This window comes from Artemia sp. Qi Xiang Cuo, chromosome 2, assembly GCF_049724085.1.
Source record: "Artemia sp. Qi Xiang Cuo chromosome 2, ASM4972408v1, whole genome shotgun sequence".
NCBI lineage: Eukaryota > Metazoa > Arthropoda > Branchiopoda > Anostraca > Artemiidae > Artemia > Artemia sp. Qi Xiang Cuo.
The window spans coordinates 85,590,122-85,607,852 of record NC_142795.1 but is presented as its reverse complement, the minus strand read 5'-3'; the positions used below and the strand labels follow the sequence as shown (position 1 = coordinate 85,607,852).

Sequence of the window (17,731 nt, the reverse complement as noted above, 5' to 3'; positions counted from 1 at the left end):
ATATTGATCCTATTATATGGGTTCATTTTTAAAAAATGAACCCATATTCAAAAATAGTCTTGCAAAATGTCTAAGGGATTAGTTAAAGTAACAAACCTAAACGACTAGCAGCATCAAAATCTAAGTAATCGTGTATTATATTTTTTTATGTTAGTCTATTTTAGTTTCAAATATATTTTTTGTTATATTTTTTTAGTTTCTAGTTTGTTTGTTTTTCTACGCTGAAGACGCCTTGTTGTATACGGCTGAAATATTCGTTTGATTTTTTTTTTCTCTTCGTTTTCATTTACTGGCCTTTATATTCATTTCTTTGTGGTCTTTATATTCATTTCTTTGTTTTTCGTAAAAGTCAAAAAAGTGAAATTCTTGTGTGAGTGGGACAAACTATATGATGCGCAATTTCATGAAACACTTTATTAACTTTGATGACGCCGTGGGAGACTTGCATTATGCTGGGTTCTTTAGTTAACCAAATCTGTCGGAAATCTACCAGAAGTTTGTTCCACGAGAAAGGCCAAAATTAATGGGAGAACTCCCTTTTCTTTTCATTCTTTTCCTCAATTTTTTTCCCAGGATTGTGAAAAAATTTCCTCTGTCAATCCATACAAAAAAAAAATCTAGTGTGAATGAAACATCCCTGTCTATTCATTGATGATAGTAACATTCATTTCTATTGGCATTATTTTCTAGCAATTCAATGATGAATTTGCCATAGGTATTCGTGAAGGAGAAAGCAATAATTCAAGTCCATTTGAATATGATGGAGGAGATTTTAATTATGGCAGTGAAAATGTAAGTATTTATTTTTTATTTTATTGTTTTTACTTTTTTTTTTTTGTTTTTTTTACCAAATCATTAATTTGTAATTTTTGTTTTGAAACTTGTCTTTCCGCTTTTGGTTATTTACAAGAAGAATAGTCAATGCTGAGTTTACATGCTTGTTTGGTGAAAAATATATGATCAGACGCAATAAATGGTGGCTTATCATCTAAAATATTTATTATTTATTAATACCAAAATACGGTAAGCTTTATCACGCTTATCGCACTATACAATTATAAAAAGTCTATGACAATTGTGACAACATAATACACACATACAATTCTATGAAAAGTAACACACTGAAAACATAATAACTACAACATACAGTAGCATACCAAACTATGTGAAATACATCTGATAAATAGTGAAACATGCTAAAAAGGAAGCTTGCAAAATAATTGAAAAACAGACTGGTCACAAAACAGCTAATACAAAAAATTAAAATATTTTCAAAATAGATTGTTGTAGAACCTAGTATAGAAATCAGTAGAGGCTAAATAACTTTTGAAAGACTGGACCGTGGCACTCGCAACTATTTCCGTAACTATTTCCGACGGAAGTGGATTGCAAGTCTTCCACACTCGGCTAGATAAAGAGTTTTGGCCTAATCTTTTCTGTGAATATGGGTGGTAAATTTTGTGTTGGTGTTGACCGGTACTACTGTATTCTGTAAAAGTGAAGAAGTTAGCTGGAGTGGTATTATCAAGGTTCCTAACAATGTAGAATGTATTCATTAGGTTGGCTCTATCACGTCGGAACTGAAGATTAGGCAACTGTAGTATCTGCCTTCTCTGTTGGTAAGGTAGATGTCTCAGGTAAGATATGAGTTTGGTGGCCCTAAGTTGCACTCTCTAAACCCTCTTTTTATCTCTCTTATTAAGGGGATACCATACTGATGAGTAATACTCAAGCATTGGATGTAAAGTGGATACATAAAGTTAAATCAATGAACGAAGGTTAAACTTAGAAAATGTACGCTTTAGACGTAGTAATTGGTAATATGCCTTGTGAGTGATATCCAATACATGTTTATCAAATTTGTGACTTGAATCAAAGCAAACCCCAAGGTGTTGAACACACTCCACGCTTGAAATTGATTTACCATCAAAAAAGTAATGGTAATGTTGAGGGAGTCGGTGCAAATAGTGCACAGCGTTGCACTTGGTTTCGTTAATGAACATTGAGTTTGCCGTACATCACCGGCGCAGAGCAACCAAATCTTCTTGAAGGAAAGAAATCTTATGTTTATTCATGACTGACCTGTAAACTTTCACATCATCTGCGAACATTTTTAAGGTCGAATTCCTAGCAACACGTGGAAAATCATTGATAAAAAAGCAGAAGAGTACCGGCCCGAGACATCTGCTTTGTGGAACTCCGCTTAAGACAGACATATGTGATGACAGAGCATCACCTACCGCAACCTCTTGGGTTCTATTTGTAAGATATCCGTTATCCATGCTTTTGTTCGTGGGTCAATACCATATAGGTGACATTTCTTCATCAGATGGGGGATGGGAAGTTTTTGAAATGGTTTCGAAAAGTCAGTATAAATACAATCAAACAAAATACCATTATCTGCAATCAATTGAAAATCATGAATCACCTTCAGAAGTTGCGTGTTACAAGATCGCCGTTTACGGAAACCAGGCTGAGCTGAATGCCATAAATTATTTTCCTAAAAATGTGCCTGGATTCTGCTCACTAGAACTTTCTCCATTATGCGGGAAAAGATTGATGTGTTTGAAATTGGTCTTTAATTTTTAAAAATGGGACATTGAACCATTCTCATACAACGGCCTAATGATTGCTCTTTTCTAAGCTGAAGGACATTGACCAGACGAGAGACAAAGATTAAAGAGATATGTGAGTGGTCCAGCAAGCACTGATGCGAGTTTGTGTAACATCATATCTGGCGCCTTTCAAGGATCAAGATTTCGGAGTGTTTGATAAACCTGCTGGACCGTAAAATCTGAATCATCAAATTCTTTTGTTAAATCTGTAGGAGTAAATTGAGCATGTGTTTCTGTGTGTGTCTGTGTGAAAGCTGAACCAAATACCTTTTTGAAAATATATGTATATATATATATATATATATATATATATATATATATATATATATATATATATATATATATATATATATATATATATATATATATATAAAAATATCAAAAGAAAAACTCCAGATTGGCATCCATGTTTAAAAAGAGCTAAAAGTTCGGATGGGGGGGGGGTTCTCTTTAAAAAAGAAATAGAAGCTATAATAGGAGGCTATTTATTGCAACATGAGACTGCAGACAAGACCCTTTATGCCATATTTTGGGATACTTTTTGAATGTGATTGCTATTGGGGTAGGGGGACTTGAGTGGTTGCGGGATTTTCATTTTAAGGAAGTTTTTCCTCCGTTAGTTTACAGGTCGAGACACATGTCTTTTTTTCTTTAAGAAGTTAATAACGTTAAAAACAAACAGCAGGTAAAACAATATTTCTTAGATAGTAAAACTTGCTCAAACTTCAAGTGAATATTTCGGCCCCGTATCCAAGGGCCTTCCTCAGCAAAATATATATAAATAAAACAAGACTTACAGTAAAATGTGACCTTTAACTGCCCGACTCTCCCCAAGTCTTATTTGATTTATATGTGTTCTACTGAGCACAGTCCTTGGATATAGGGGACGAAATATTCGATTGAGGTATTAACAAGTTTCACTGACTTAGAATTACCCACATGCTTTTGTTTTATGAATAAAAATAATCCGAATGTTTCGGCTTCATGTCCGGGAGCCTCTCTAAAAGAAAAAGGGAAACTTTAAGGAAAAAAAACAGCTAAAAAAAAACATCTGAAAAAGCGACAACTAAACACACTGGAGAAAGATAGAGAAAAAACAAAACAAATAATTATAACTAATATTCTAAACACAGAACTGCTATTACTCACTGAACCAGACAAAAACTTATGTCTATAATTTCTTCGAGTTACTATAGTTTTTATAGGTTCTATAATGTCTCTTTACAATCGCTGGATAAATGGGATCTATTAAAATTGAAGACTATATTTTTTTGAATAAAAAAGATCATAAAACCCAAGGTCACCACCTCTGGTTAAATTTTGCCAGATTAATACCATTTATACTAAATATGACAGAAGGTCAGAGAAACTTATAGGGCCTACATTACAAATTAAATGGATTTTTTATTTGCTGTTTAGCTGCATTCCGTTTAATCTTGCCAGCTTTGACCTCATCCCGACTTTCGCATGCGATGTTTTGTTATCTAGTTACTAATGTCACCATATGTCTTAAATATATCAGTGAAAATCGCCTGTGCACTATTTTTGCCCAACTTTGTAACTTCCTGAGCAAAAATGATGGAAATGTTTACTAAAAAAATTTCAATTTCTTTTCTCATCATGTCTATCTAGCCATTTCTGTCCATACAAATGTGTTTCATTTTGTCAAATAATTCATTATACCTATTTTAATCTCGTTGAGTATCCCTTATTTCAACAGCTAAGAGTCTTTAGAAAAGTTTCTTTCCAAATGCGTCAAGCTTTTCAGCTTGTCCATATTTCTTATTTGTGTTTTTTCTTGAGTTCGAGGTGAATCCGCATTCTGTGCAAACAGAATGCAGATCTAGGAAAAACGGAAAAACGGAAAAACACGGAAACAAGCTTGTCTATACCCAATCTATGCAATACCCATCCTCCTTCTGTCCCGTCATTACAGATGATACTGTAGTGGCCTTTTTCTTAATTTGTTGCATTGAGGGGAAAAGGAAATTTTCTTTGTATTTTTGTGAAATTATTTGTCCCTCCCTCCTCTATATCATGCCCTGGGATTTGGAGGTGATGGGATTAGTGGTAATTTTTATCTATTTACTGAATGAAATTAAAATTTTATAATGGCAATATTGATATTACTAAGAGAATTTTTTTATGTATTTTTGAACTTCAAGTCCATCCTGATTCTATAAGGAAAGTGTCCACAATCACATAATTAATTTTGATTTTTCTGAAGCTCATTGGAAATTTGTCAATGGAAAGGACAGAAGGAATGCCAAACACAAACTTAAATTCTTCAGGTTAGTCTTTCTTTTCTTACTTCAAGAGTAAGGTAAAGCAATGTTTTCTTTCTTTTTCCTTTTTTTTGTTTATTTATTGCTAACAATAATATGATTAGCAAATAATCTTTATTTATGGCTACCTTGGTGCTTCTTTCTAATGAGATGCGGGGTTTGATCATAATATGTACTATTAAACAAAATCATTGATGCAAACTAAATTTATATAATTCATTTTTGATCTTTGGAATTGTAGAGATAATTTCTTACCTAGATTCAACAGAAAACAGCTGTCACAGAAAAAAGTTATTTCTGTTGAAAAGTTAATTAATAAAATCCGTCGGTCTTCTTTTTCTCCAAGGAATTATGTTAACAGATAAAACCCAAGCTCACATACAATAAGAGTATTATGTTCCATGTGACCTAGTTGGGTTAGAAGAACTTTAGATTATAATTTGGTAAAAATGTAAGAATATTAATGTAATAATTTAATGTAAATACAACACGTTAAAATTCACCTTTTGAATCCATTTTTTCCGTCACTCCGGAACCGGCATCTAATATCGCGAAGTCACTTTAAGTGGTGGTCTATCTAGTACCGTGGAACCTACATTGGAGTATACATTTGACGCGAACAACGACACGAACCTACCAGACAGGTTTCTGGAGCCAACAGTTGTATGGAGTACTGATCGACCACTATATAAGGCGATCTGAAGGGGATTTGGGGCTAGATAAAGTGAAACTATGTACACGCACAAACACAGACACACACAGACATAAACACACAGATACACACACAGACACAGACAGACACATACACAGATACACATACACAGTTTCATGTGACCTAGTTGGGTTAGAAGAACTTTAGATTATAATTTGTTAAAAATGGAAGAATATTAATGTAATAATTTAATGTAAATACAACACGTTAAAATTCACCTTTTGAATCCACTTTTTCCGTCGTTCCGGAACCGGTATCTAATATCGCGAAGTCACTTTAAGTGGTGGTCTATCTAGTACCGCGGAACCTACATTGGAGTATACATTTGACGAGCACATTTGACGCGAACAACGACACGAACCTACCAGACAGGTTTCTGGAGCCAACAGTTGTATGGAGTACTGATCGACCACTATATAAGGCGATCTGAAGGGGATTTGGGGCTAGATAAAGTGAAACGTTGTACACACACAAACACAGACACACACACAGACATAAACACACAGATACACACACAGACACAGACAGACACATACACAGATACACACACGGACACAGACAGACACATACACAGATACACATACACAGTTACACATACACAAACACAAACGCTCACACACACAGATACACACACACACAAATAAAGTGATTAGATAAAGTGAAACGATGTACACACACAAACACAGACACACACACAGACATAAACACACAGATACACACACAGACACATACACAGATACACACACGGACACAGACAGACACATACACAGATACACATACACAGTTACACATACACAAACACAAACGCTCACACACACAGAGACACACATATACAGAGATACACACACACACACACACACTCAGAGACACACACACTCACACACACACACACATAAACACAGACAGACACACACACACAGACACACACACACAAACACACACACACACACACACACACACACACACACACACACACACACACACACACACACACACACACACACACACACACACACACACACACACACACACACACACACACACACACACACACACACACACACACACACACACACACACACACACACACACACACACACACACACACACACACACACACACACACACACACACACACACACACACACACACACACACACACACACACACACACACACACACACACACACACACACACACACACACACACACACACACACACACACACACACACACACACACACACACACACACACACACACACACACACACACACACACACACACACACACACACACACACACACACACACACACACACACACACACACACACACACACACACACACACACACACACACACACACACACACACACACACACACACACACACACACACACACACACACACACACACACACACACACACACACACACACACACACACACACACACACACACACACACACACACACACACACACACACACACACACACACACACACACACACACACACACACATGCACACACACACAAGTAACCACAAGCAACCACAAGCACACACAAGAGCACACAAGCACACACACACAAACACACAGCGAATCGCCATGTTTCTATGGAAACTATATCACACTGACACTATGACACTCTTTAACCATATTATAATACTATAGACCGTATGACACTGTTTCTATGAAAACTCATGTCAAAATTATATTTTACATAGTGTATAGGCACCCCCTTGCAGACTTGTTTGATATCCTTATTTTGTGTTTCCACACAGTACACCTTTGGACCAGGAAACACACCATTTGATATCAACACACACAGACACACACACAGACAGACACAAACAGACACAGACACACATACACACACCCACAAACACACACATACGCACACACGTACATACACATCGCCATAACTTTCGCTCTCGGAACTAAACTACGTTCAATCAGACTTTTCACCGGTGCTATTTTATCCAGTTGGATCAGTTTTCAAGATACGGTCTCCGTGGAAAACATACCACCCCTCATTGATCTTTCTACAAATAGATGCCGATCCACGTCGGTGATCAGACCTATTTCTACCCTGTTTCTATAAACTCTTATTTCAAAATGATTTTTTTGATAGTGTATAGGCACCCCCTTGCAGACTTGTTTGATATCCTTATTGTACGTTTCCACACAGTACACCTTCGGACCAGGAAATACCGTTGGATATCGAGTCGCTCCCTGTCTTCAACTTTAACATCAACAACTGATTTGGGGCCTGGCGCTTCACTAACTGCGGATAAAATGACTCATCCCTGTTGGTAAAATCCATTCGAGAGCTAATGTGTTCACCATTTTCCAAACCATTCAGTAAATTCCCAGTTTTAACTTTTTTAGCTGGAATGAATCAGTGTCTCTATGGTACACTTGAACTTCTCCCTCCCCCGGCCATTGCGCCTCACACACATTGTAATAGAATGACAACATGAGTTTCTTCGAGATTTCCGTCATTGAACTACCACCAGCTATATTTTAATTTAAAATTACACTTTTTTTCTATGCAGGAGGATCATATTAGAATCTATGATAGTGGATGATGTGAAGTTCGGGTCGGCAACGATTCGAGCAACTTTTTGGGATTGGTTAGAACGTCACATCGACTCCTGTTTCGTACGCTTTTTGGCGTTTCTCCGAAAGAAACGCCGAAAAAAGGCAATGGAAACTTTGTGCGAATTCCTGCCCCTGCACCTTATCTACGAGTGCGAATGAAGAAGTTGTTGTTTGAGTTTATTCCTTGGTGTTGAAGTGTTTTTGTTTTTATTTTCTCCTGTTCCTTACTCCGCTTTCCTTTTTTTGTATGAGTGGACAAAAATAAATTATTATTATTATTATTTCGCACACTTTACCGAAGGCTGAGTTTAAAATGAGCTTATAGATTTCTTTTCAACCTTCGTTTTTGCTTGTGAACGTTTACTGGCAAAAGTGTCAGCAAACGGTTTCATGTAAGGCTTTTGGTCAAATTGGAGGACTAAGTATATTTGTGACCTTGATACCGTTGGCTACCATCCACCGCAATAGGACATGATGAACAATGCTGTTTAGGATTGAGGTCGGCAATAAGTTTTTGCTTTGAAAGTGCCCAGTGCATACCCCCATCCTCTACCAAAGATAAGTTGTATGGACTCAAAGAGTCCTTAATGACCAGTTTATTTATACACGGGGAAACAAAATCCTTTACCGAGTCATGGAGTTCCATCGGTCACCATCCATTTCAAAAAGCCGTCCTTGCGGTCAATTCTCCTCAACGGTAACAATGTTGGGGAAATTTGAAGCACATGGATTGTTAAGCCATTTGTAATTACCACACGGTAAACAGTAGTAAGACATTGCCGACGGATAAAGGGAATTCATATCCAAAAAACAAAATCAGACTTTTCACCGGTGCTATTTTATCCAGTTGGATCAGTTTTCAATATACAGTCTCCGTGGAAAACATATCTACCCCTCATTTATCTTTCTAAAAATAGGTGCTGATCCACGTCGGTAATCAGACCTATATCTTCTTTGATGATTTTTAGAATTAAGACCATCACCAGACGAGGAGTTGAAAAATAACACCCCAAATCCAACCCTAATTCCCCATAGATTTTATCTGTGTTCTTACACAGAATATCCAAAAGAGTCAATACATCACTAGCCAAGTACATTTTGCAAAAATCTCACCCATTTACACATCCTCCCTTTGCCCAAGCCCTCTTCGCAAATTCATAGTCGGCAGTGGTGCATTGACTATCAGTAAGTGAATTATAAAATGCTTCGATAGGCGGTAATGACACCTCATCTAGCCTCGAGGCGGAGTTGTAGCAACCATATGCGTATATGCTCTTTCACGTTAATAAATCATAAATTTCATTATCAGAGAAGCGCTGTTTAAATAGGGGGAAACTGTCAAAATTGTCACTTTTCTGCACCTGAATCAAAGGGCTTAGGGACTTGGGGAATCTAAAAAACGGATTTTATTCAGGCAAGTATGACCATTATCTACTGTTTGTATTCAGATTCGGATTTTATTCAGGCAAGTATGACCATTATCTACTGTTTTCCACTTGAATTCTAAGAGCAGCAACTTCTCAGATGATCTGGGTATGATATTATATGAAAAAGAACCATCTACTCATGCGTATTCTACAACTCCACACTTCTGCATGCGTACCAACGCCGGTAAAATAAACTTCAAATCATAATTGGAATTGTGTATAAAACAGGTATATAATATTGCACACTAACGTTTATACTACATGACTGATGTGCCCCACTCCGAAAGTTACTCCCTCCCGATGAAATTTCCTGCCACAAATGATCGTGGTCGATTACCTTCCTCTTACCCCCTTTACCCTCGTCAAATTCTCTCTTACAAACCCAACATATTTTCCTTTGCTGTTATAATGAGTTTAGTAAAGGCTGTGCGCATACAATCCTCCTCTCCCAGCGACTGACTTACATATAACACTTGCATGGTATTACTAGAGTCTCTTTGGGAGTGAGCGTAAGAGACTCCAATGGCTTCATGCTCCTTGTCACGATTTGGATTTGATGAATTGTACATATCTGTGGGGTTGGTCTTGCATTCTTAACGGAACTTATCACACTACATGAGCTAATTCTGGAAATTTCTAAAACGCAAGATCGCCCTGTCACCGCTAACCTTTTCCAGAAACTGGTACTCATGACGTTCACAGTGTCTAATGTGATGCTTTAGTTTTAAATCATTTCCAAATCTGGACAGACATGCTGGGCAATATTTGCATACACCCCCACGTTTTTACCCTTCCCCAGAACCCTACTAATGTCTGTAATTGGATTAAAATGTCCAATTGAATCTGTAGGTGGCGTGTATAGAAGCCATACCCAATGCTTCATGGATTCAATGGACGGCGCCTTCACTGGAAATATTAACCCGTTTTTATTACTGCACTCACCCTCCTAAAAGTCTGTTTCATACTGTAACACCGTAACACCAATCTTTAAATGTTCATTAGTCCGCTCGAAAATATCTATCCACTTTAGTATTACGGGATATTGTCCTTTTAAACTGTTGAAATCTACTTTAGGAATCTTTGACCCCTTCCCATCCCTGTTAGCTGCCAATTTGTCCAACTTTGTCCTAAAAGTAACCCTTTGCGGGGTCGGAAGGTCGCGATAATGAAAGGTTACTTGAAACACTGTAGCTTAGTAACGAAACAAATTCGTTGCACACCTTGACATCCCTCTAAATCAGAATTATATTTTAAGACTAGAGCCCTCTCCCCCACTCCTCCACCTATTAAAATAAAATATTTTTTAAATTTACATATATTTGTATTTAAATTCTCTATAAATAAAATCTGCCCCACTGCCCCCTGATTATAATGATCTAATTTAGTTACTTTGCTATTGATCCATTCCATGAATATATCATCATAATTTTCCAAATGCGGACGAATTGGTCACATCTCAGTATGTACAAACATTGAATATACCTCGCCCGCATTTTCTTTTAAATAAAATTTTTTTAGTGCTATTAACGCTTTTAAACTGTCCCTATTACCCCACTACCTTATCTGTTGTTCAAGAAGGGCTCGAATCTTGGTCACATAGAAATGTGTAATAGCATGGGGATCTGTTACTATGTCCCCTGACATAAAAGAATTAAACGGATCCCCAAAAACAGCTGTATAAACATTGATATTGTGCAAGGTAGAGTTTGATAAATAAAAATATGTTAGTGTAATTGTGGCTAGTGGAGGTGAGGTTTCAATGACACCACCACTCTGTTCCCCTTCAACCTCAATAAGAGGGATGGGGCGCGGTGTAAAATCCCCCAACTCGCTGAGCATTACTTTTTGGTGGGGATGATTGTGTGGGCGCAGCAATGGTTGTAATTATAAAAAATCCAGCTGAGCAACGTCTAAATAAAAATATTGCTGCAGGTAGCGCAATTTAAAAATTAAAAAAAAAACTCACGTTGGAATTTTACTACAAAATGTGTTATCTCCAGTTGCCAGACGAGGGGCAAGTTCAAGTGTATAATGGAGACACTGATTCAGCCCTGTTAAAAGTTTAAAAAGATAATATGTTGGTTGATTTCAAAAATGGTGAGCATATTAGGTCTCGAATGGACTATGCCAACTAGGACGAGTCTATTTACCCGGAGCTAATGAAGTGCCAGACCCCAAATAAGTTGCCGGGACGCAACTTATGTGAGACCGGGAGTGACTTTATATCCAATGGTGAGCTTGTTGGTCCGAAGGTGTACTGTGAGCAAACGCACTATAAGGATATAAAAAAAGTCTGCAAGGAGATGCCTTAACGCTTTTGAAAAGGCAAATTTCGACATGACTGTGTAAAGAAACTGTTTAGAAAATAATTCAATTCCAAAAGCGAAGGTCATGGTGATTCGCTCTTTAAAATATAAAAATTACACAGTTAAAATTAAGAAAAATGCCATGTCAGCCATATCAAACACAGTCTGTGTGCGCGTGGACGGTATGAGAGTACTACTGCACGGCCATTACCTTGCTTAAAGAAAGAATAACCAGCAAAAATGGGGTTTTTTAAAGGCAAAATGAAAAAACTGAAAAAACACAACAAAGCGAATATTTCGAGAGGACAAGTGCCTCTCTTCTTCAGCGCGAAACGAAATAATGTATCCAAGGGAAATGCCGAAGAAAAAACAACAAAAAACAAGTGCGGAAACTCAATGTGAAAAGAACCAAAAAACAAAGAAAAAACCAAAAACTTAAAAGGTGAATAAAATTCAATAAAAGCCCAAAATTATAAGAATTAAAACCAAATACCTAGCAACCATAAAAGCGAGTAATTCGCCAATATCTGCGATTTGTACAAAATCAAAAAAATTATGAACTGCCATCGACGAATACTAGCGAACAACTGAGGTAAATAAAAAAAAGAAAACAATTCATTCACTCAAAACAAAACGAACCAGCAATTAAATAAGTTGGAGAACTATGTCATCTGATTTCGGATTTTAATTATTGCATTTCTTGCAGACACCCTTTGAGACCTAAGGGGTTTTTTACGTGTTTGATTATATGACTGGGAAAGTGGTTCAACGTTTATTTCAGGGATTAGCCTACTAAAGTATCGGCTTCTCTTTTGAGAAAACCGATATATGACTCGTTTATTCTTAAATCACCGGAATCTCTGTTTAGAGCTAGACCTGAATGTCGGTATTTATAAATTTCAACAGCTTCTCTGTAGTGCTGGACAATACCTTTGTCACGTGAAATTAATATGACAATTAGCCATGTCTTGATGCAACTTATGCAACCTATTGTAAAATACTTGATAACTTCAATTCAAAAATGTGCTCTGCAAGCGCAGAGTCAGAATTTTCTGTTTTTTTCGCTTTTTAAGTGTATTATTAATTGAACTAGAGTGCTGATTAAATCTATCCGTGAGTCGCTGATCAGTTCTTCCGATATACCAAATACTACACGAACAAGGAATTCTGTAGACACCGGAGTTTTCACCTATCGGGATGGGGTCTTTACCTTGATATATTTGGGACCTGATAGTTTTTCTTGGTCTATAATAAGTGTAAATGTTATTTTTCCTTAGATTTTTTGAAATCTGGTCTGATACCCCTTTAATGTATGGGAGACCAAGATAAACTGAATTTTCCTTTGATTTGTGTTTTCTGTGTAACTATCTGATAATCTTTTAATGCGTTTTGCAATTACAGAATTTATTAAACTAGTTGGATAACCATTCCTAAATAAAATATGTCTAAGGTGGTTGAGCTCTAAATCCAAGAAGCGTGCTGAACAAACTTTCAATGCTCTATCAACTAGATAAGTGCCAACTCCTCTTTTCACAGCAGGAGAATGATTAGAGGAATGATTAGACACCACTCACTGATCAGCGACTCACGGATAGATTAACTCAGCACTCTAGTTCAATTAATAATACACTTAAAAATACACTTAAAATCTACTTAAATAATACATTTATAAATACCAACATTTAGGTCTAGCTTTAAACAGAGGTTTGGTGATTTAAGAATAAACGAGTCATATTTCGGTTTTGTCAAAAGAGAAGTCGATACTTTAGTAATCCCTAAATAAACCTTGAATCACTTTCCCCTTGAACAACTTATTTAATTGCTGGTTCGTTTGGTTTTGAGTGAATGAATTGTTATTTTTTCTTTTATTTCTCAGTGTTTCACTAGTATCCGTCGATGGCAGTTCATAATTTTTTGGATTTTGTGGAAATGGCGTATATTGGCGAATAACTCGCTTTTATGGTTGTTAGGTATTTGGTTTTAATTCTTATAATTTTTGGCTTTTATTGAATTTTATTCATCTTTTAAATTTTTGGTTTTTTCTTTGGTTTTTTGGTTCCTTTCACATAGACTTTCCGATTTTGTATTCTGTTGTTTTTTTCTGGTGTCTACAGAATTCCTTGTTCGTGTGGTCTTTGGTATATCGGAAGAACTGACCAGCGACTCACGGATAGATTAAATCAGCACTCTAGTTCAATTAATAATACACTTAAAAAGCAGAAAAAACAGAAAATTTTGACTCTGCGCTTGCAGAGCACATTTTTGAATTGAAGTTATCAAGTATTTTACAATAGGTTGCATAAGTTGCATCAAGACATGGCTAATTGTCATATTAATTTCACGTGACAAAGGTATTGTCCAGCACTACAGAGAAGCTGTTGAAATTTATAAATACCGACATTCAGGTCTAGCTCTAAACAGAGATTCCGGTGATTTAAGAATAAACGAGTCATATTTCAGTTTTTTGAATAGAGAATCAAATATTTCAGTAATACCTGAAATAAACCTTGAAATAATTTTCTAATGATATAGTCAAACATGTGAGCAGCTCCTTAGGTTTCAAAGGGCTTTGACACGAAATATATTTTTTAAAAGTTAAAATCAAATGAAATAGTTCTCTAACTTATTTAACTGCTGGTTCGTTTTGTTTTGAGTGAATAAATTGTTTTTTTTTCTTTTATTTCTCAGTGGTTCACTAGTATCCGTTGATGGCAGTTCATAATTTTTTGGATTTTGTGGAAATGGCGTATATTGGCGAATAACTCGCTTTTATGGTTGTTAGGTATTTGGTTTTAATTCTTATAATTTTTGGCTTTTATTGAATTTTATTCATCTTTTAAGTTTTTGGTTTTTTCTTTGGTTTTTTTGGTTCTTTTTACATTGACTTTCCGCGTTTCTTTTCTGTTGTTTTTTCTTTAGCACTTTCCTTTGATATGCTATTTCGTTTCGTGCTTAAGAAGAGAGGCGTTTGTCCTCTCGAAATATTCGCTTTGTTGTGTTTTTTCAGTATTTTCATTTGGCCTTTAAAAACCCCATTTTTGCTCGTTTTTTCTTTCTTTATGTTATATCAGGCAATTGTGATTTAAGAAATTATCTTCATTACCTTACTTCAGATCGAGAAGTAGGTGTAGAGTACAGACAGCGTCTTTGTCTGAAGAAAGGTCAATAGTTGGTTAGAGGAGGGCCTGCGTTTTTCTCAGTCTCCAGCTCAGAAGTGTTTTTAATATGTTTTTATTTCTTTTAATTTTTTTTTGCGCTAGCGGGAATTGATGTATTTTAAAAATTGCTTAATATTATACTCTTTTATGTTTGTTTAAGACCATGTATTTCGCGCCCAGCCCCGCCCTCGCCTGCCTAAGTGGGCGCCACGTCTTCTGGCATGTCGTTCGGCCGCCACAGTGGCTGCCCCGTCCTTCAGGGGGAGAGCATTTCTCAAGATTTTTTAAAATGTCTTGGTGTATTTAAATGTCGCATGTGAATATATTAAAGTGTTTTAAATATGTAAGACATCTAGACGAGATTCAAAGACGTCACAATAGTAAATACAAGTATATTTTACTTGAAATCAGTGTTTTTAGTTGCTTTGCATATGCCATACCATTGCTTTCAGAGAGAGGCGAAGGATTTGCCAGGGCCCTTGAATCTATCTTTGAACAGGATTCTTATAGGATAATTCAAACAGAATCGGGGTAGTGAATTTGTTAATCCACATGTAAAACGGGTTTTATTGAAATAAAATACCATACTCTATCATAGTCATAGTCCGATTAAGGCAGCATTAGCTGAACAATTGACAAGAACAATTTGACTTTTAATCTCGAGATATTGTACATTGGAAAATACTGCTGCTTTTATTCGAGATTTAGATAAAATTATGTTGATTTATAATCAACGTCCTCATTGATCCTTATCCAATCGTAGTCCTCTTGAAGTTCATCACGGTAACAATACTCATGACATTTTACTTAAACAATATTTCTGTCGAGGGAGGCATTTGAAAAAAAGAAAATGAATGTCGGTGATACAGTTTGAATTAATCGAAAAATTATATCTTTAAAAAGAGGAATTACTTTTGGTCCATTGAACTTTTTAAAGTGTCAAAAGTCTTAGACACTAAACCTCTAACGTATGGTCTACGTGATATGAAAGATGAAGAGATTCTTGATGGTTTTTACGAGTATGAATTACAAAAAGTTAAAACCAGTGGAATGTATGTCAAATTGAAAAGATAGTAAAGAGTCGAGCTAGAAAGGGTAAGGGACAGGTGCTGGTTCGTTGGCTAGGATACAACTCTGGTGTCGATTCTTGGATTGTCACTGTAGACGTTCACAATACCTAATGATTTCTATGTGACATTCATGTCCAGTGTCTGACCCCCTTTATGATGATTTGAATAAAATAAGCGATTTTTGGACAAAACTCCCCTGCCATAAATTATTTTATGAAGTTGCTCTTGTTAATTGTACTCTGTTAAAAATACATATGATATCCTGAGAAAGGATCGTAAATATGATGTAAACGTTTGACCAAACGATTGGCCAGTGTATGGTGAGGAAGAGGAATGGACAAGATCACTTAACTCTGATATATATCCACATCTTACCCTAAAATAAAAGAAATTTAGTGGTATGACTGATTTGTGTCGTTTAATCAATAGAGAAATCTCTACTCATAAATATTATGTATTCTCCTTTAACTATGCATTGGAACTTGGTTGGGTTTACATTAGCTCCTTCATCGAGAATGAAATGACTCGTTTCAACGATAATCAGAGAGACGTTCTTGGTTTTAAACGGAATATTATCGAGGGTAAAAGTGCTGGTACCATCTGTGGCATGGAAATTGTCATTTTGCAGACTGTACCAGGCTTCTCATCAGACAATTGTGTATTTCTTTATGCATCCTTTGTTGTGACATCGAGAGTCGGTAATACCAATGTCCCCCTTCTGTGTGTTCTTGAACGAAAAACCACCTTCGAACACATTCACCACTACAATCTAAAACACTTTCAATATATTCCAGTAAACACTTTGTATTTAGACCTCTGTTAGTTAATATTAAGAAGTGAATTGGGCGATCCTTTAGCAATAACAAAAAGTTTTGGATGTGATTACGTATCATTTTCAACCCATTCAGTGAGTGGTCTAATAGAAAAAATACTTTTTTTTGTCCTGATATTGATTGTTACGTTGCCACTCTTAGATTACCACAATTGGGTCATGGAATGGACAATTACAGGGGTCGTTCGCTAGTGCCTAGTTACGGTAGTAGTAGTTGGTTTGCTAAGTTGTTCGGCTCTGTACTACCCCTTGCTATTACATATATTGCACCGGTTGCCGCCGATTTAGCATCCCCTACACTACACGATTGGGGCTCTAGGAAAGATTTTAAAAAAAGTGTTTCACAAAATCTCAGGTCCGGTGCGCGATCCCTCGGCGAGCGAGTGAAATCCCGACAAAGCGAAAAAGATTTAAAAAGGGCAAGAAACACCTCTTCAGTCTCCACTCAGGTCAGAAGCGATCGCTCTTGTCAATGAAGAAAAAAAACAAGAATAAAAATTCTTAGATCGAAAAAGGATTTCTGTTCCTAGAAATGACATATCTACCCCATAAAGAATCTCATCCTTCAGTCACCTCATCTCTAAATCTTTTCAATGCAGAAAATATTGACGTGAGTGTAAAACTTGGTTACTATGAATAATTTTATCCGCAACAACGCTCTCTGAAAGCGTTTTTTTGTTCAAATTTATTCTAGTGAAGACTTTCATAGATTTGACTTCCACA

The 17,731-nt window shown here is 36.4% G+C and overlaps 1 protein-coding gene across 3 annotated transcripts in view; it reads left to right on the top strand.

Moving 5' to 3' along the window:
* Nucleotides 1-17,731, top strand: part of LOC148955732 (uncharacterized) — a 130,632-nt gene that overhangs the window by 32,286 nt on the left and 80,615 nt on the right. The window contains exons 3-4 of one of the 3 annotated variants that reach the window (XM_089108326.1): nucleotides 691-792; nucleotides 4,843-4,906. In XM_089108326.1, coding sequence (XP_088964452.1) covers nucleotides 691-792; nucleotides 4,843-4,906 — 166 coding nt within the window. Of the gene's footprint in view, nucleotides 1-690; nucleotides 793-4,839; nucleotides 4,907-17,731 lie in introns of those variants that run through there. The other 2 variants (XR_016143743.1, XR_016143742.1) reach the window with 2 other exon arrangements.